The 19,984-nt window shown below is 49.8% G+C and overlaps 3 protein-coding genes across 8 annotated transcripts in view; 2 read left to right on the top strand and 1 right to left on the bottom strand.

The window, feature by feature from the left end:
* Window positions 1-209: 209 nt before the first annotated feature.
* Window positions 210-4,930, top strand: LOC117882452 (START domain-containing protein 10-like). Its single transcript, XM_034780686.1, has 6 exons — window positions 210-457; window positions 1,955-2,102; window positions 2,574-2,677; window positions 3,310-3,427; window positions 3,735-3,787; window positions 4,615-4,930. Exons 1-6 carry the CDS (start codon window positions 302-304, stop codon window positions 4,834-4,836), a joined length of 801 nt encoding a protein of 266 aa, XP_034636577.1. The 5' UTR covers window positions 210-301; the 3' UTR covers window positions 4,837-4,930.
* Window positions 4,931-9,587: 4,657 nt separating this feature from the next.
* On the bottom strand, window positions 9,588-17,391 carry PDZD11 (PDZ domain containing 11). 4 transcript variants are annotated; one of them, XM_034780688.1, is made up of 7 exons: window positions 17,313-17,391; window positions 16,933-17,032; window positions 14,001-14,084; window positions 12,510-12,566; window positions 11,977-12,075; window positions 11,304-11,345; window positions 9,588-10,033 (listed from the first exon to the last, which is right to left on the bottom strand). In XM_034780688.1, the coding sequence occupies exons 2-7, from the start codon at window positions 17,017-17,019 to the stop codon at window positions 9,902-9,904; spliced, it is 501 nt and encodes a 166-aa protein (XP_034636579.1). In that variant the 5' UTR covers window positions 17,020-17,032; window positions 17,313-17,391; the 3' UTR covers window positions 9,588-9,901. The 4 variants fall into 4 exon arrangements, with proteins under 4 accessions (XP_034636579.1, XP_034636578.1, XP_034636581.1 ...); XM_034780687.1 differs by having other exon boundaries at window positions 17,260-17,324; XM_034780690.1 differs by having other exon boundaries at window positions 11,285-11,345; window positions 17,260-17,324.
* Window positions 17,392-17,408: 17 nt separating this feature from the next.
* Window positions 17,409-19,984, top strand: part of KIF4A (kinesin family member 4A) — a 37,582-nt gene continuing 35,006 nt past the window's right edge. Inside the window, exons 1-4 of one of the 3 annotated variants that reach the window (XM_034780682.1) lie at window positions 17,424-17,490; window positions 18,195-18,320; window positions 19,318-19,460; window positions 19,645-19,759. In XM_034780682.1, the coding sequence (XP_034636573.1) occupies window positions 19,338-19,460; window positions 19,645-19,759 (238 nt within the window). In that variant the 5' untranslated portion in view covers window positions 17,424-17,490; window positions 18,195-18,320; window positions 19,318-19,337. Of the gene's footprint in view, window positions 17,491-18,194; window positions 18,321-19,317; window positions 19,461-19,644; window positions 19,760-19,984 lie in introns of those variants that run through there. The other 2 variants (XM_034780683.1, XM_034780685.1) reach the window with 2 other exon arrangements.

Below are 19,984 nucleotides of genomic sequence, written 5' to 3' on the forward strand. Positions count from 1 at the left end.
GGCGGCAGGTGTGTTCCGTGCGGGGACAGTCCAACCAGGAAAAGAAGCCGCGGACGTCGCGGCCAATCAGCGAGTAGGGCGGGGCAGGCGGGGCGCACCTGGCCGGAATCGTTGGCTGATTGGCGGCTGGTTCGACGAAGTGAAGCCAATGAGGAGCAGGGACAAGCTGGGCGAACCTGGTAGGGGCGGGAGCTACTATGCCAACTGCGTATGGGGTGGCGAGCGGGTGGGGCCTTCGCCGGCACCTGTGTTCACCCGTCCGGTGCCTTCTGCTGCTGACCTCGCCGGCTCCCCAACGCCTATGGAGCCTGTGCAGGTGCCCGATGCCGACGCCTTCCGGGCCTTCCGGGCTCAGTGCGAGGCGGAGCAAGGCTGGCAGAGCAGATACAGCCAGGAGGGCGTCGGGGTGTGGGTGCAGCCGCCCCTGCCCGCCGGCCCCGCCGTGCACACGGTCAAGGTGAGCCGGGGGTGGCAGGGCAGGGCACGGAGTGGGGGGCTGGGAGAGGGCACTTGCGGGAGCCTGGCGGCTGCTTTGCGCTGCTGGAGCTCCCCTGGGAGCGGGGCTCGCTGTGGGAGTTGTTGGATGGCCTCACGCCCAGATCTGGCTCCGCTCACCCTGAGTTTGACTATTTGTAGTCCTGGCTCCCTGTCACAAACTGAGGTCCAATGTAGTCTGGGCCTGGACCCTAAGCTGGGGGAGTCGGGGATCGTGTCACGTGGAGACAGAAATTGGGCACCAGAGGAGTTGCTGGGCTCCTGCCCCAGAAGGTGCTTGCCAGTGCCTGTGCCAGGATTAGAGTAACTGATTAACTCTAAAATATGTAGTGGAGCCTATCTGTGCTAATTGTCACCATCTTGTATGGGCTTTGGTGTCCCTTTTCCCTGGTATGCAATTCACACAGCCCTCGCCTTTGCCATGTGACACATCTGTGACCTAGAGGTACTTGTCACTCCAGTATCTGGGTGCCAGGAATCTGATGTGAACTTCCCAAGAAAGTGGTCAGTGAGATGCATTCATTATTCTTCCTATCCAGTTGTCTGCCCTGGTGATAGCCTTCCCCACAGGAGTCGTCTGCCCATGTGGTATAAAACAACATAGTGAGTGGTTGTGGAGTTGCACCAGCCTTGAGACTGCAGTCTGAGTTATGCTTTCTCTGTAAATCATTGACTCATATTGACAAACACCACTGTAAGTGGCTGAAGTCTGGTACAGGGTGATGGGATTGGAACTAGAGGTTCAGCTTCTCTGAACCAGTAACAGGAAAGCTATTCTTTTTGGGATCTCCCAGACCTGCTATTTGCCCCTGAATTCTGGTCAACCACAAGCCGTTGAGGGGGCCTACTGTGCATCTCCACGCTGGAGTCATCTGTGTAAGATTGGACACCTCCGCTGTCTGCCTGGTTGCTTCTATCTGGAGACTGGAACGTAGTGTCCAGCTCTGACTTATTCTGCTCACCTTCTTCCCTTCTCCATTCTTCTGCACCAACATATTCGGTGGTACCTTAGTTATGGAAGCCTGTGCTATGTGCTTCTTGTTTGTGATTCTGGTTGTTGTGTGGACTGGGATTTGTCTAGTTATGGGATAGGGCTTTTAACACTGATCTGTTTGCATTTGTCTCCGCTGAATGTTTCAAGCGCAATAAGTATTGTTACTTTGGAATGGATTCTCTGCCCTTCCCCGTTTTTGATCTTAGGTGAGTTGCTTCCCTCGCTGTTCATCATTTCCCTTCATAGTGGGTTGACATTTGCAAAGTGTTTTGAGTGGAGGGTTCCAGTGATTTGTAAAGGGGTAGTGTTACCCTGTCTGACACCCTTCCCCACAAATGGGAGCCCAGCTGAGAATGAGGAGCTCTTCCCTATACACGGATCAAGTCAGCTACTCCAATCGGTAGTATGGGGGCGGGTGCAGCCAGCCAGCCAGTGTCCTGACTGTGGTCCTGCTCCTGCCTGCAGTGCTGCATTGACATCCAAGATGTGCCAGCGGAGACGATGTATGATGTGCTGCATGACATTGAGTATCGCAGGAAGTGGGACACGAACGTCATTGACACACATGACATTGCCCGGCTTGCCACCAATGCTGATGTGGGCTACTACTCCTGTGAGTGATGGCTTGGGGGCTGCTCTGATTGGCTGAGTGCGGCAGGAAGTGTGATCAACCCCAGAGAATTGAAATCCTGACTTAAACAAGTCAAGGAAACGGGATGGGCCCTTCAGTAGGAAGGAGCAAAGACTGAACCCATTCTGTATGCCCTGAATAGATACCATCTGGTCAGCAGTAGGGCAAGCTTCTCACACACCAACATGCCTCAACCCACTGGACTTTCTAACAGGAGAGGGGAGTTCAGTCCCCCGGGTTCATTTCATCCTTGGCATCTCTGTTGAGGCTGCTAACAGAAGAATCAGCTGGGCTCTTAAGAGATGAGGGGAGGCTTTGGTGGCAGGATACAGAGAGATCACTAACCTCACCGAGGGGCAAGTGCAGGCAAGGTAGAAACCCCCTAGTGTGACTGCACTTCCTGCAACTCTTATCACTGGTGAGTTGAAGTGACTTTGCTTCCTTCTTGGCTAGGGAAATGTCCAAAGCCCTTAAAGAACAGAGATGTGGTGACACTGCGATCCTGGCAGGTTGTGGATAAATCTTACATGATCATCAACTTCTCTGTCAAACACCCGGTGAGTCAGGGGGAGGGAAGAGTTTAATTACATAGTCCCATGCTCCCACGGGAATCTCAATAGTGCTTGCTCAGATGCCTCCTTGATGAATGACTCCACCCCACAGCTACAGTCATGAGCTGGGTGAAGTTTGTCCGGGTTACAAGTTAAATTAATGGAGATATCCCATCTCCTAGAACTGGAAGGGACCTTGAAAGGTCATCGAGTCCAGCCCCCTGTCTTCACTAGCAGGACCAAGTACTGATTTTGCCCCAGATCCCTAAGTGGCCCCCTCAAGGATTGAACTCTAAACCCTGGGTTTAGCAGGCCAATGCTCAAACCACTGAGCTGTCCCTCCCAATCCATTAAGGATGCTCTGAGCAGAATGTGACTCTGGCTCTTCTTAACCTGAGCTACACTTGTTAATCTACCACCCCTTACTATGCCTTAGAGTGTATGTAGTCCCTGTGTCCCTTTGGATGTGCAGGGACCTTTTATTATTGTGGGATATGTATTGCACAGCTAACGCTTTACAGACCAGGCACGGTGTCTGAGCCTCTAGATTAGTCCCATTGCCCTGTGTGTATAACACCAGGTCTGAGAGAGAGTCCAGGGAAGGTGACAGAGTTTGAGTGTCTGATTTCACCATACAGCAATATCCTCCCCGAAAGGACCTGGTAAGGGCTGTTTCTATCTTGGCGGGATACTTGGTGCAGTCAACTGGACCAAACAGCTGCACCTTGACTTACCTGGCTCAGGTGGACCCCAAAGGTAAGTCTGGCTCTGTATCCCTGGTGGGTGTGCAAGGGGATGAGGCAACTTCAGGTCTAGGTGAACAAAAATTCTACTCCCTTATACAGGGCATAAATTGTATTGCTTTCTTTCCACACATTTCCCTCCTAGGCATCCACTAGGATCACTTTGCAACATGCCATGGAAATGATCTTGCAGCTTCACAATTGTACCTTGGTGAGGGGCTGGAGCATTGCGTGCAGTTGCACCCTGGCATAAATGCAGCATTTTTCTGCCGTGGCTCACTAATTATTCTGTTTCTCCACCTTTCTTTCTTGTGCATTAGGGAAACTGCCAAAGTGGGTTGTGAATAAAGCTTCCCAGTACCTGGCACCAAGGGTGAGTGAAGGAGCTCCTGAGTAGTGGGTAATAAGGATCAACCATTGTTCATGGTTAGAGGAAAGGGCTGGCAGTTAGTGGAGATCTAACTTGTCCTTCGACTTTCCAGCCCCTCCAACTTCCTGGTACAGGCCTGAGCAGTAGAGAGAATGGGGCATCCTAGGTATCCTTGGATTTGGTACTAAAATGTGCTGTCCTGGTTAGTCCAACTTCTGACAATGACCAACCTCTGATGCATCAGAGAGGTGAAAAACCTGTGCACAATGCTTTGTCTTGGGGTCCCCAGCTTGTGACCACCAGATTCTGCATTCTGAGGTTCAGCATCCTCTGAGCTCTTGGCGTAGTGGGGAAGGCACAGGTCAGGATTGCAGGGCATAACTGTGGGGAACCTATTTGGCATGAGGTGTAGTTGAGACACAAGATTGCAGCATGGGTCAGCATCCTGGGTTCTGTCCCCAGCTCTGTCACTGGACTTGACCAAGGTGTCACATTGACTTTTTGGCTCAGCCTCCATTTCTCCATCTGTAAAATGGGGCTAATAATTGTCTGCCTCCTAGAGGAGAAGCAGCTGAAGCACAATGAGATCCTTAGCTCTATTGAAGATACGGATTGCTTATCCAAACAAATGGAAAATGCTCCTGTATGGAACTGTACAGTATTAGTCTCCCATCCATGCACTCAGGTCTCCTCTTTTTACCTGACTCAGGTAACTGCACAGCACCCACCCTTTCCCAAGCATTAAGTAAATACAAAAATGCAGGGGGTCTGGTAGTGGTCAGATTCTAGGCTGCTTCCATTTTCTTGGTCCCCTTTTCTGCTTTCTTCAGATGCTGAAGAAGATGCATAAGGCCTGCTTGAAATACCCCTCCTGGAAACAGCAGCACAATGTCAGTATGAAGCCCTGGCTGTATCCTGAGCAGAACGAGCTCCCCACCATGATGCTGTCAGACCTGGCACTCCAGCATGCTGCCTCTCTGGAGAACATTGATGAGAGCAGCCTGTCGGAGGTGAAGGACGAGAGGGGAGACCACAGTGGCTCTGAGAACTGATGCTGCTTGGCTCTCTTCCAGGAGCAACACTGCATTAGACTCTGTTTGGACTCTTCCTGACTGTTTTACATTAAAGGGGGGAAATGTATCTTTATGCCCAGGGTTTGTAGTTCTTCCTGTCATGAGCCAAGAGACCATGTTTAGGTCTCAAGCATAGAGGGGTGTCCGTTCCCATCAAGATGGGAACAGAGGACAGTGGCTGCGTGAGGAGCTTGGAGCACCCGGGGCCCATTGTGCTGAGACAGCTATCGCAGTGAGCAGGGTAAATCTTGGGAAATTATCCGTGACCTCCGATAGGCTGGTATGAATTTCTTCTCCTTCTGCTCGATGATCCTTTCTGTACTATGACAGGTTTCAGAGTAGCAGCCGTGTTAGTCTGTATCTGCAAAAAGAATAGGAGTACTTGTGGCACCTTAGAGACTAACAAATTAATTTGAGCATAAGCTTTCGTGGGCTACAGCCCACTTCTTCAGATGCTTAGAATGAAACATATAAAGTTTTTTATTTTATTTTTATTTAATATATACATACACAACACGAAAAGGTGGAAGTAGCCATACCAACTCTAAGAGGCTAATTAATTAAGATGACCTATTAGTTAATTAGCCTCTTAAAGTTGGTATGGCTACTTCCACCTTTTCATGGGGTGTGTGTGTGTGTATATGTATATAAAATGTAGCTTACTATATGTTCCATTCTATGCATCTGAAGAAGTGGGCTGTAGCCCACGAAAGCTTATGCTCTAATAAATTTGTTAGTGTCTAAGGTGCCACAAGTACTCCTGTCCTTTCTGTACTGTGACCAAGATCTGTTGCTTCATATGAAGGTAAAGATATCCATAATGCATCTGGCCAACTGTGCTGTTGCTCCCAGAAGTGCTAATGCTGCCCCAGTCTGAGAGGTTTTGCCTGTGTATTCTGAGAGCCATTAAGAACTGGTTAGCATTAGACCAAGTACCCTCCTACAGAAACGGGCAACAGGAGTGAGTTTGGGATGGATGGACATCCCTACCTCCTGGGGCACTTCTGGGGAGAGAGGATAAACATGTTTCCCTGTTCAGAGTTCATGTGATGCTCCGTCAGAGTTGAGGAATTCAACGCCAGTGCAAGAGGGAGAAGTGTGCCCCAGAAAGGCCTTGAAGACTGACCCAAGTTTATTGCTGCTGTAACTCGGGATATCACCCTGTTGCTCCAGGGCTGAACTTGACCCTAGCAAAGCAGGCTTGTATTGAATGGGGTGCTGTAATAGGTAGCTGCAGCAGTGAAGTTGGAAAGGGACTGAGGCAAATAAGTCTCAGGGGAGCAGATTGGCTTTGTTGTCAAGGTGACAGGAAATGGACTTGGAGTGGTAAGAACTGGGCTGCCAAATGAGTTAAAAAAATTAATCACAATTAATCATGAGATTTAAAAAAAAAGTCATGATTAATTGCAGTTTTAATAGCATTGTTAAACAATAATAGAATACCTTTTATTTAAATATTTTTGCCAATAGTTTTGGTTTGGTGGGTATGGAAGAGCACTGTCTTTTTCAGCATAGCACTTTTCAGCCAGCAGCTGTTGTCAGCAGCACTCACTTCTGAGCTGCCAGCAGCAGCAGACAGGTTCCCCCGTTCCCTGGCCTCAGCTCAGTGGTGACCAGCTACATGGGCGAGGGGAGGGGAATACCCCAGCATCAGCCTCCACACCCCCACTCTGCACAGGAGGCTGGCTCCCAGTCAGGAGCAGCTTGGCCAGGGGCAGAGAGGTGGGATCCACAGTGGAGGAGAGCGGCAGGAGATGGGGCACTCTGCCCCAGAGGCATGCAGCAGCACCCCCTGAGCATGGTGCCTTGGGCAGTGGCCCCCTTTGCCCAGCTGGTGCCTCCTTACCTGGCCACCACTGAGTCCCATCTGCAGAGATGTGTGATTAACGCTCATTAAAAAAAGTGTTACTTTTTGAGTTAATCGCATGCATTAACTGAGATTGACAGTTCTAGTAAGAACATAAGAATGGCCATACTGGTCAGACCAGAATCCATCTAGCCCAGTATCCTGTCTTTTGATAGTGGCAGGTTCCAGATGCTTCAGAGGGAGTGAACAGAATAAGGCAGTTTGAGTGATCCATCCCCTGTTGTCTAGTCCCATCTTCTAGCAGTCAGAGGTTTAGGGACATCTAGAGCATGGTAAGGTTGACTGAGTCCTGGAGCTGAGAGGTGTAAAATGGATGGAGCTAGTGTTGCACTTGAGGGTCCTGCTCTTAACAAATAGGATGAGCAGCTTGAATGTTCAGTGAGAATTTTTAGGGTTTGTCTCTGTGGGTTTGTGTTTGTAGTCATCTGTGTGCAGGTAAGTTAGGGACAGCCCATGGGCCTCTGGCCATAGGTCCCTCAGTGATACTGATTGGAGTCTCCTGTTAAGACCCTATGCAAATACACTTGTCTGTGCTGACAGCAGTGCTCAACCCTGCCAGGCCTATTTGCTCACTGCACTCTCCATTCCGCAATACATGGTAGGTGTTGGCTCTGAGAGGCTGGGTGTGGAACTGCTCATTGAACTTTCCCCCAGGATTTTGCCGTCTCAAGCAGGTGACACTGATGAAGCTAGAGAGAAACTAATCTTGACAGTTGTTGGATTTGTGGGGTGTGAGATTGGCTTGTAATGATAACACTGTGTTCCTTCTCCAGGCCAGTGGAACTGTGTCCATGGGTGTGCTATAAAGGCAGGTCAGTATGAGGAAAGGGCCTGTGCCCTGTGCAATACTTTCACCCGTCCCTGCTGTGGAAATGCCTTGGGTTCCTTGTCCCCTGGGCATTATTCCTATTGACAGCAGCTGGCCTGTAGCAGTGAGGCTGCCAGCTCATGTTAAGTTTTATAGAAGATTGTTACTGAGAACAAGTTATTGTGTTAGTTCTGTCCTTAGTTTTCGACTCTTTATTCCCTGGGTTGAGTCCAAAGCACTGGGGGTGGGGAGAAGACTGGCTAACCCGGGCCTGTAGGTGCAAAAGCTGGGCCTAGAGCTGCTTTTTTCCTGCAGTTTGACCCTTTTTGAAGAGACAGTCCCAGTGTTGCTAACAGCAGTGTTTACTAGAACTTCCAGCAGAAGTGAGACAACACCAGCTGCCACAGGTGGGACTAAGTGGCACATCCGATTCCTTGTCAGAGAAAGTCAAACTGACTCAGTGTTTGGCTTGGCTTGCACTGGGGTTCCCACCTCTGGAACTGAACCAGTAATCACAATGGTGGGCAACTGTTAGAAAGTGTCCCTATATGTGCCAAGGGTCCCTTCCAGTGCCTGCAGTTGCAGAAGTTAAGGACAGAGTCTTACGCATAACTTTAGCCTCCAATGCTGATGTCAATTGAGCTATGCTCACTGTACTTCCTCCATGTGTGGGATGGGCGGGTACAATTCATCAGACCACATTCATTTCCTGGGAGGGAATTAAAACGTAGTACAGGAGCCAGACTTCAGAAGTAACTTTATTTTTATTAAGACTTTTAGGTGCCTACAAAGCAATAGAACAAATCCCAGCTCAGGAAGGCAGACCTAGCCCCAGATCCTGTTTGGCAAGAGCAAAGAAGCTTTGAGGATAATGACACCACCCCACTACTGTGCTTCCTACCAAGAAGTCAGCTGCTAAGAGGAACTGCAGTAAGCTTCCCTACATAGGGCATGATGGGTTCTCTTTTGCTTCATAAACAGCCAACATCGAGTTAATTCAGTAGCAGGTTGTGTGACTTGCTTACATGGATGGAACGTGAGGGATGGATGAGTGCAGGTATCTCGCCCTTTACAGCTGGCTGTGAATCTTAATGGGAGAGAATAGTAAAGGGACAAATGGTGTGATAGTGCAAAATGATGGATGTGTCCTCAGTAGATAATGTCCACCACATCATCAGCAGGAAATGCTTAACAATGAAAGCAGCAGTGCCACACAAGGAGCCTAGCAGAACAGTTGTGTGTGTTTGGTGCTAGACTACAGCAAGCATGATTTGGAAACTAGTCCCAAGAATTACTCCACTGTTGGGAGTGTTAAATCATGATTGGATACAAGCATATGTCCTAATCTTAAAATCCAGGAAGATGGCTGGACAGACACACAATACTAAAGTTCACTGAAGTTACCTCCTCTCTCTTCCATGGATCCCAACCAACCCATTGCCCTAGAAAGGAGCAGCTGGGGAGGGAGGAGGGATTTCTAGCCATGTCCATAAAAAGGGCTGAACAGTTTGTTCACCTTCTAGAATTTGGGAAGATGGCAGTGTCAGGCTACAGCAAGTGGCCACTGGACAAGAACAACAAGGCAGAGTCAATCTCCTATGTAGTAACTGCTGTGCTGCCCCCCTCCCCCCGTTCTCTTACCACAGAGCACTTATTCCTCTTACCTCCCAAAGTGCTTCTGTGCTGTGAACAAGGTATAGGGCCTACTTTTAAAGGAAACTCCAGTGGATGGTGAATTGTGCAGAGGCACCTACCTAGGCAATGGCAGACAGCAGCTTGGCTGTACCTAATGCCAGGTTCTGCCAGCTACTTTCTCCCTCCAACACAGCAAGCAGTAGCTGCTTCACTAGTGTTGTACAATTTTGCAGTGCCTGATGGATAGGGCAAAAGACATTTGAGACCATGTTGGAAAGAAAAAGCCTGCTCTGTGCTTGGCTTAGAATCAGCACCACAGCCTCATCATCTTGTGCTCTAATTCAGACATGGTGCATGTATACAGACCCACCCTCTTTGGCCTCACACCTCATTGAGATGGGCAAGAGCAGCACCCTATAAGGTGCAATCACCTACTGGAAAAGACACTCACTCCATGGATACAGGTCTGGCTACAGAAGCCACCCTTCATTCCCCAGCATCCTCCATACCCCACTTCTCCATCAACTTGTGCAGTGCCTAAGCCAGAAACTGGAGATTAGAGCCCAGCTCCCTGTCCTGCCACATCCTTGACTCCATGGTGTAAACAGGAATAGGTTGGGTCCATCAGTACAGAGAGCAGAGCTGGGATCTTGTGGGAGCTGTGACCCACAGAGCCAGCAGGATAGTCACACCTCTGCCCAAAGCTGAAACTTGAAGGAAAATCTAGGTTAGTGTCAAATCTCCCCAATGCTGCAGAGAGCAGAGTCTTCCTGCTGTGACCCAATGAACTGCAGGGCAGAGCAGCCATTACTAGAGAGGACCTCATCAGGGACAGTGAACAGTTCTCTCCTTCTGCCTCTGGTAATCTGGAATGGAAAAGCAGGCATTAGTGTGGCTGATGGAGTAGGACACACAGAGAATGGGCTCAGGTGGTGCTATTTGAATGCAGGCATTGCTCTATATGGAACAATGTCCTGTCAGTAGTAGTGAGGAAATTGCTACTACAGTAAGGGTGACAAGTCTAAGGTCCAGGATCAGCCTGAATACAAGACTCACAGGACTGCTCTCTAGAATTGATTTTAATGGCATGTTTGTTAGCAGCTTAGCCACTTCATTCCTAAATTCCTTCATCACTCTTGAAAGTAGAGCAAGATCTAGGGATTTGGTGCCCTTTGATTTGTCAGCTTGTTCTAGCACTTCCCTTTGACACTCCAGTCAAGACACCTGATCTTAACTAAGGTGAGGCACTATCTCACACCACCTTCCATCATGAAGACAGATGTAAAGAAATCACTTAGCTTCACTGCAGTATCCTCTTTTAGCTACCCCTCTTGATTTCCTGATAGACTTGTGGGGTTTAACACTCAGGCATCCTACATCTCAGATTTAATGGATATCTTTCTGGTTGTGGCCCTGGCTATTTGCTCTGTTTAATTTCCATCCAATTCGACTGCCATAGTTTGCTTCTCTCTGATGGCCTCATTAGGGTTGGATTTCCATTTTCTGCAGGATACGTGTTTGGCTCCAATAACCTCGAACATGTCATTTGACCACCTGTGTGTGTTCTTACATCTTTGCACCTTGGTTGCTTAGCATGCGGAGTCCTAAGGCTTTAAAATTTGCTCATGTTGATCAGTCTCCTTTTTAAAAAAATCTCCATTCTAAAGAGCCACCACTATGTGGCACCTTTCCTCCCCTGAGAAAGTTTAACAATTGCAGCCACTGTTAGTTATTCAAATTATATCTACTGAACCAATTCCTGAGTTAAGACTAATTGCTGCTTGTGTGCTCTAGATCTAGCTGTTCCAAGAACCTGTTTTAACCTGGTCAGTTGTTTGTTTAAACCTTGTCTTGCTAGGACGTGACCAGTTTATATGCAGGTACTGGATGTCATCCATTTACTGTTGTATTTGACTAGTGTAAAATCTTGAGAGATCAAAGCAGCAATTGTTTCTGATCAGCAGCCTGCTACTCTAATCCTATGTTTGACTCTAGATTTTTAGTATTTGTTTAGCTGGGGTCAGCACAGTCTCTTGCTAGGATGCAAGGCATCAGGCTTCACCATCAGGATTTCAGAAGCAGCTGAGTCATGGGAGAGGGAACTAACATGCACTTACTGTAGGGGAAGTAACGCACCCGCATGATGATCTCAGGGGCAGTCTTGAGGATCTCGACAGCCTGGAAGCAGCAGCAAGGGAGTCACTGAGTTAACAGATTGGGCTGGCAGAAATTAGTTCTAAGGAGCCTGCCCCCATGCCACCCCTCAAACCCAGCTAGAGGTTCCAACCCCCAGCACACAACTTGCACTGATTACTGCTGCTGCTCTAAGTGCAATGCTTTAGCATCCATTCAACTTCTGTGAGTCAGGCCTGAATCATAACATATTAAGGAAGGGATGGTGGGCTTCTCCCCTACCCATCCTATAGCAGGCTTGTGATGACCAATTCTGTGCTTTTTCCCTTTTAGGGTTGCTCACTTCTTTAAATCAGGAGTGAGCTCTTACTGAAGAATCTCACAGTAGACAAGGATCATTCTCCTAGTTTATAGGTGGGGAGATGGGAGCTGCCCACGGGCACACTGAGTCAGGAATGGAACTAGGAATAGAGGTCTAGGAGCATGCCTCCTAGACTTGCTCTAGCTAATAGACAAAGCTGTAAAGTAAATGCCACACTGCAGGTTAGTGCAGGCTGGGGTGATGCTGTGAGGGGGCAGGATCAGCTCTCCTCACTTCCCTTAAACCCTTTTCTATGTATCTCAAATCGATACAAGCAGTATGTGACCCCCTAGCAGCAGCAGGGGGAGCTCTTACCTTGCTGTGCTCAATGTCCTGGAAATCTACATCATTAACTGCCAGGACCTGGTCTCCCTCCTGTAGTCCTGCTCTGTGTGCATCTGAGTCAGGGATCACCTGGAAATGGAAGAGAAAAGATGGTCAAGTCAGTCAAACCAACATATCAGACTATGCAGAGCCACTAGTCCACAGTTCCCTCCCCAAACAGGTCAAGGCAAACCCCCAGAGCTCTGTAGTACCACTCAGCCTCTATATTTCCCCTTTGTGGTGTCCACCTCTGCTCCCCTCAAAACAGTAGGGCATGGGGTTTGGGTCAGAACTGAGGTTCATTAGAGCTACAGGGATAAGGGGTTGGAATCAGATGTGCTATGGTCCAGGTTGTCCCCACTTGCTGATTTTTTGGCAGTTGGTAGTTCACAGCAAGGGGTGCTAGAGCTCCAGGTAGTGTCTAAATCAGCCCCAAATAAGTAAACTCTGCTGGTTTAGCTTGTCCAAAAAGCACTAGACAGCTAGACAAAGTGGCAGAGAGAATGGCAAAGGGACTGATGTACCTTGGAGATGAAGATCCCCAGCTGGGAGGCCTTTCCTCCTCGAATGTTGAAGCCCAGCTGTGAGAAGAAAATAGGATTAGTAGTTGAGTGGAATGTGAACAACTGCCAGCTACTGGGACTTCTGCTCCAGTGGCAGCAGGGGAAGGCATTCAGAACCTGCAGCTGTTACCCATGGGTTCAGACAACACCCTGAAGCATTCAGTGTCTCTACTGGCACCTCTATGGCAACCCTTGCATCCCCCTGTGAAGCATCATCCCCATTTTACAGCTGGGGAGTGGAGGTAGAGGTCAGTGACCCAGTTGGGAATTTAACTCCAAGCTTTTCTCAGTCCCAACCCTGTGTTTCAACCACAAGACATCCACTGCCTGGGGGGGGATAAGTGTCAGCCATCGCCCAAGAACAGGCCAGCAGAACTCTCATGCCCTGCCCCCCAATTTCTAGGGGCAATTTCAGTTTATCTAGGAAACATTTTAACAAGTGATAAAAGTAGGAGGAGAGGGAGTCACCCTGGTAACAGGAGCCCCATTCCCAGGGGCAGCAGGTTTGTATAATTTTTGGTGATGCCCAAAATGGGTCCAAGTCTGCCCCTGCAACTGCCTAAGGTTCTGGGAGGGAGTTTGGATGCAGGCTCTGGGCTGGGGCAGCGGGTTGGGAGGGGTGCGATGTGGCTCCTGGGCAGGGGTCTCCTCATGCTGCTGCCTGCAGGCACCACCCCCACAGCTCCCATTGGCCACAGTTCCAATGGCAGAGTTGGGGCGGGGGCAGCATGCAGAGACACACCCGCACTCCCAGGGGCCGCAGGGATGTGCCAGCCACTTCCAGGAGTGGTGTGCTGCATGGAGTGAGGGCGGGAAGGAAGACGCTTTAGGCTCGCTGTGCTGGTGGTGGTGGCGGCGGCCCCTGAGGCCCTTTTAAAATCGCTCAGGGACTGGGAGATGCTCTGAGGGAGGCATGCAGGGATGGCGGGAGAGACCAGCCCCTGAACGTTGGTGGAGCCAAGCCCCTGTGCTCTGAATATTTCTGGAGCACAGGCACCACAGGCCCATACAACTCACTGCCACTGCCTCCAAGATGTCTCCCTTAGCATGTGCAGAAGGATGATATCCTTCTCAGAGTGTGGTGTGGGGTTACCTCCTCCCACCAACATCTCTCTACATGGACTGGTCTCCAAGCAGGACTTTTCACCTCTCCATGGAATGAGATTGTTGTACAAGGGGCTGGAGAGGTGAGCCTGAACTGATCCTTCACTGCCAACAGCTTCTCTAGGAAGCGGTAGATGAAGACCGTATTTGTGTGTGACCCATATCTCCCATCCCCTGAGGCCATGGGGCATATTGTGCCTTAGAGCCCTGGAGAGAAGCAAACCTGCCACAGCAGAACAAGAACATACTAAAGCAGCAGACTGCACACATTGATGCCAGGCCTCAACCAGCAGTCAACCCTACCTGGGCCTGTAGAAAAGGCTAGTGCCATGCCCTCAGTGTTCTCACCTGAGCCCCAGGAGGCTTCTTCAGCACAATAGTGCGAGGCAGGTACTGGGTCAACTCATTATTGTAGTCAGGGTGGCCAATTCTCTGCAAAATGCAACAACTGCTGTAAGAGACCTGAAAGCAGGGAACATAATCCCCCTAAAGGAATTTTATACACCCCAGACAGGAATTTCATGCTATCACTGCTCAAGATGCACTTTTGATACCTATGGTATGCTGCCAAGTAAAAGTGGTGAGGCTGGTGGCCAGCAGGGATTCCTCAAGTCATTGAGATCAAGTACTTATGTACAGCTAAAGGAGATCCATCAAAGCCAGCTAACACTCAGCAAGGCTACATTACAGTGTGATCTCATCCCTATTACCATCACCCTTCCCTTCCTCCCCAAAACATACACAGCCATTTGCTTGTTACCCCCACTTGTGTTATTACGTACACTTTTCCAGGAAAGGTCTGTTTTGTCCTGTTTTTGTACAGCACCCAACATAATGGAGACCTGACCCTGATAGAGCTTGTGTGCGCTACCACACTACACCTAGTGTGACACCTTATTCCATCCAGGACAAGCAAGGATCTCTGCTGTCGGATGCAGGCTGTGAGGGGAGGGCAGTGCTAGCCAGAACTCAGCATCACATGTTAAACCACTATAATTCAATATTAAAGGATGTGTTGAATCAGGGGGTTAGACCAGGGGTGGGCAAACTGTGGGCCATTTTAAGCCGGCCCCCTCTGGCCGGGACGCTGGGTCGGGACCTGACCATGCGGCTTGGCCCTACTCCGGTCGGGGCGCAGGGTTGGGACTGCATCACGTGACTCAGCCCCACTCTGGCGCTCCAGATGGGGCGCAGGGTTGGGGCTGCACCACGCAGTTCCTGGAAGCCACGGCTTGGTCCTGCTCTGGCTCCTACATGCAGGGGCAGTGCCTGCAGATGGGACAGTGTGCAGAGCCACCTGGCCACGCTTCTGCGCAGGAGCCGGAGAAGGAACATGCCACTGCTTCCAGGAGCCGCTTGAGGTAAGCGCCACTTGGAGCCTGCACCCCGATCCCCTCCTGCTCTCCAAACCCCTCGATCCCAGCCCGGAGCACCCTTCTGCACCCTAAACTCCTCATCCCCATCCCAGAGCCCACACCCCCAATCAGAGCTCTCACTTCCCCCCCACACCCCAATTTTGTGAGCATGGCCCACCATACAATTTCTATTCCCCAATGTGGCCCTCAGGCCAAAAAGTTTGCTCACCCCTGGGTTAGACTCTGATCCTTCAGGGCTTTGACTGGGCCTAGGCAGACCACATATCTTCTCAGCCAGTTCCTTATAAAAGGCATCATCCCTACCCCAAAAATTAGGCTTTCTGGTCCACCCAGGAAACCTAAAGACCCCGCTGTCTAGCTCAGAGGGCCAGCGCCAAACAAAGTTGTAACCTCAGCATCTCCTTTAATAGGAACAACAAAACTTCACGGGATATGGCACAATTGCTGTAGATCAATGCAGTCTAGATGGGGGACCTGGGAGGACTGTAGGTCACGTGGTTTCTTTTTCCTCTAGAACAGGTGTCCCCAACGCAGTGCCCGAGGGCGCCGGGGCATCTAAGTGTACCCGCGTACTGGCCAGTGGACGAGCATTTGCTGAAATGCTGCCGTCAAGCAGCGTCATCCAGAGGCGCCGCCGAAATGTTGCCAATTTTCGGTGGCAACACCTCTGGATGACGCTGCTTGTCGGCGGCATTTCGGCAGATGCTCCTCCGTGGCTCATCGTCTGGCCAGACGAAAAAGGTTGGGGACCATTGCTCTAGAACACCTTTCAAACTTGTGATGCTGTGCCAAGAAATGGCTATGGGTGGAACAGGTTCCTTGCATTAGTCAAGGAGACTGGGTGTGGTAGCCCCAAGCAAGGCAGAGGACTGCCATTTTTACTCAAGGGATGCTCCTGTGATAGCCAGAGCTGGTCAGAAATCTGAGCAAATCAATGCCAAAAAGCCCCAGCAGCTGCTGCAAATAGGAACTCCATGATAATAAAGGGGGACTGCAACCACTGTATTAAAACAGAAGGGAAGAGGACACCAGGAACACACAGAGGGGCAAGTTTCAAAAGATTATTTGGAGAGTTAAAATGTATCCTTTTAAAACAGATTTCTTCTGTCACTAATTAAGCCTGAAATAACTAGCAAAAATAAACTTTATGATCTTGTTTACTTTTTGTGCTTCTTGTTATTTGGATGGAAAGATCAGATTAAGCAGTTTGAGGTTTTAGTGAATTTCACCTTTGAGTTCTGTACTAGGCTCAATACTGTGAACACTGCAAAACAAGATTTAAAACAAAACATGGCTTTCACTAAATATTTTATTTCATGGAAGTTTCTAGCAACATTAAGTAGTGGCTTGTAAGTTCTAGTTCAGCTTTCTGATTTATAGCAGGCTTAGCTCTTATTTAGGCCCCTGTCCTGCAATGAGTATGGGTGGATCTCTATACTAATATGAACCCCCATTGTTTTTAATTGAGTTCCATGCAGAAGTCCATCTGCGGTTGTAGGATGAGGACCTTGAATTACGTGCTCCTGGGGCAGAGCACTGGTGGTCTTAGCCACCTGTAAGGCAGAGCAAGCTGTTGGTGTAAAATGAATTAATATGTAACAAAAATAGTTGATGCTTATGTTAAAAAAGGTTACAGACAATTATAATAGCTATTTTCCATCCAATTTGCCTCTCAATCTACCCAACCTGACAAAGGGTTAGTAAATGTTTAGCTCATTTTAAGAGAATCATTGGCACCACCTACAGCTGCAAAGGTTTATAAGAAATTTCTGAAGACTCCCCCAGGTTAAGCTAAGGCAGCTCACCCAAAACCGAGCTCTCAGAGGAACCATCACTCCAGCTGTAAGGAGTTTCCCCAGGGCCCAGCACCCCATTTTTCAGAGCGCCGGAAGCCAAGCACTGACCTCGTGGGGAGGGATCCAGGCCGGCGGGTTCTCATAGGCCGGCAGAAAGACGACAGGGTAATCGTCATAGGGGAGCCTGCTGTCCATCGCGGGAGCGGCTCTGCGGGGAGAAAGTGCGGCGTCCCGTGAGCGCCTGGACCACTGAACCTCGAGGCCACCCCCACCCCACGGCGCTTCCAGCTGCGGCTGGGCGAAAGCAGGCTACTGGCTGCCCCGCAGTCTCAGCTGAGGGGGCCCGTCCCGCCGCACCGATGGCGGTGAAGCCCCCTCCTACAGCGCCCAGGCCCGTAGCTCCGCCAGAGGGAGCCCACGCCGATAACCCCTCACCGTCCGGCTTCCTCGCACCGTGCCCACAGCACGATCATGTGACCGAAACCGACCTAGATCATGTGACAAAGCGCGAGTAAATGACGCCATCCCTAGGTGCTGCCCCTGGTTACATGTAGGGAGCGTGTCTCTTTCCGTACGTGGTGACGTATCACGTCTTGGCCCTGCCATTGGCAGGCGGGGCAGGTTTGAATGTTGGCGGTTAAAGCTCCGGGACAAGGAGAAGGACAAGTAAGTGGTGGCCGAAGGTTCAGGCAGGTGACGGTTCTTTCCCGCGGCCCTGGGCTGCTGGTGCCTGTGCGTTGTCACGGGGCCTCCGCGAGGGCCGGTATCTCTTCCCCGGGCGGCCCGGGGGCTCTGCGGCCCGGCCCGGCTTGTTCTCCGGTGGCGGGATCCCAGCTCCCCCGGTTGTTGGCTCGGGGGCCTGGGCTGCCCCCATGGCGTCCCAGTGACCCTCCGAGCGCGGGGCGGGCGGAGCTGGGCAGAGCCTGGCGGCCCAGAGCTCGGGCCGTGTCCCCCGCCGGCTTCCCCACGGGGCCCCGCCTCAGCCCCTCGGGGTTAGAGAAACGGGGGTGCAGCTAGGAGCAGCATCCGCCTCCCCGGCTTGGCTGAGCCCCGCCCCCCATGGTAGGAGCGGGTCCGTCTCTCTGCTGCGAGGCCCCTGCCAGCACCCCGGCCCGCTCACCATCTCCTCCCGCCCTTGTTCCCCGCCACACAGCTGGAGGCAGTGGAGCCCTATGCCCGCCTCCCTGCCTGGCGCTGGTGCTGCCTGAGTCACCCCAAGCCTGGGCTCTGCTGGCTTCTCTCCAGGAGCGTTTTATGAATGTTATTACGCTTTCTTCGTGGTCGGTTTGTCACGATTCCTCCCGTGGGAAGCTCTGGGGCAGGCAGAGCCATGTCTGCTGATGGTATGGCATGATGATGCTCTCTTCCAGAAGGGGCTTGGTTACTATGGTGACTGGACACAGAAACTGAGGCTCAAGGAAGTGAAGGTTGTACAGCACGTCATCATTCTGGGAATAGGGAGGAGAAAAGCTGGTCATCTCTCTCTAGAGCCTCAGGTGACAAAAATGCTTCTTTCCTCCTGTTAAAACTGATATTTTTTATCATCTGTACTATTTTTTTTCTGAGAAACAACCTCCTTTCCAACTAAATAGCAATCTTCTGCAGACACCTGGTAGCAGATATTGATGAGAGATTGCAGCAAAACCTACAGCAATCCTTGACCAGAAGTGTAGCCACCACTTGCAGCTAAGGAGAGAGAATGGGGTCTTTACTACTCCACATGTTCCCTAGCCTTAGTGTTTTTGGTCTTCCTTGCTAATGTATAGCTCTGTCTGTTGCTGTTCATCCTTTTCCCATGCATTCTCAGAGTGAAATTATCTGATTCTGATTAGTTTCAAGGCTAGCCCTGAAACTCTAAGCAGTCATAAAACCAATCAGGTTGTCATTAGTTACTCTGGTCCTTGGAAAAGCTTTGAGCAGCAGAGGCCTTGGAGGTATGTTTATGTGCTTGGGTAGGTGATGCTGGTTCAGGTCACCTACAGCAGGTTTTCTTTACAATTCTGAGGGCTTGCCTACTACAGGTTATAGCAGCATTATGCTGACCTAAGCACCGGTGTGGACAGCACAATGTCGGTGGGAGAGCTTCTCACGCCAACATAGCTACTACCTTTCATGGAGGGGGTTTTATTATGCTGATGGGAGAACTCCCTCCTGTCAGCATAGAGTGTCTTCACCAGATGTACTATGCCACTGTAGTGCTTCTAGTGTAAATGAGCCCTAAGTGTCCTAAAATCTAATTAATTTTTTTTAAGTTAAATGTTAAATTTATGCAGAAACGGCTAGCTTAAGGTTTCTCGCTTATATGGGTAAATTTTCTTTGTGCAGTGAATGTGATACAATGGAATCATAGACTCTTTGCAACTTGCCAGTGCAGACTGTGTGGAAGCTGAATGTGTCTTAATGCCCAGAGCGGCTGTCAAGCCTGATAAAGGAAATCCAGCTGATGATACTTACAGTGAGACACACTTAATTTTATGTCTTTGGTTTTTTTAGGGAAGCTATTGTAATCTGAAATGGTGAAAGAGGATGAGAAAGTCATTCCTGTGCGTGTGGTACTCCGCTGCCGCCCTTTGGTCCCCAAAGAGATCAGTGAGGGATGCCAGATGTGTCTATCCTTTGTGCCTGAAGAGCAACAGGTAAGTAAATGATGTCTTGACTATGAAGGATCAAAATCTTTCACTTACACTAGAATCACTCCATTGAGTCAGTGGTGTTTCTGTAGATTTGTACCATTGTAAATTAGCTGAATTTAATATCAAGTAAATGAACCCATAAACTGCAATGTATGTGTCATTACTTGCTTTCTCATCTTTCCCACAGGTGATTGTAGGCAATGACAAATCCTTCACATATGATTTTGTGTTTGACCCATCTGCTGAGCAGGAGGAAGTCTTCAATACATCTGTTGCCCCTCTGATACGGGGCATCTTCAAAGGTGAGAGCCTGTTGGGTTGTTCATAGTAACTAAGTGAAATCTCTTTTTAAAGATGCTGTCAACTCAGGGTGGCATCACAAAGTCATGTAAAACAGCAAAAGCAGCCAGGAAAGATCACTTGGTTATCCACTTTGATTCCCCCCACCCACCATACCTTTCCAAGTAAACAAAATGCTTCTCTGATTAGGAATCAATTCCAGGCTGCAATGGTGAGTGCTAAATCCT

The sequence above is a fragment of the Trachemys scripta genome, chromosome 9, assembly GCF_013100865.1.
Source record: "Trachemys scripta elegans isolate TJP31775 chromosome 9, CAS_Tse_1.0, whole genome shotgun sequence".
Classification (NCBI taxonomy): domain Eukaryota; kingdom Metazoa; phylum Chordata; order Testudines; family Emydidae; genus Trachemys; species Trachemys scripta.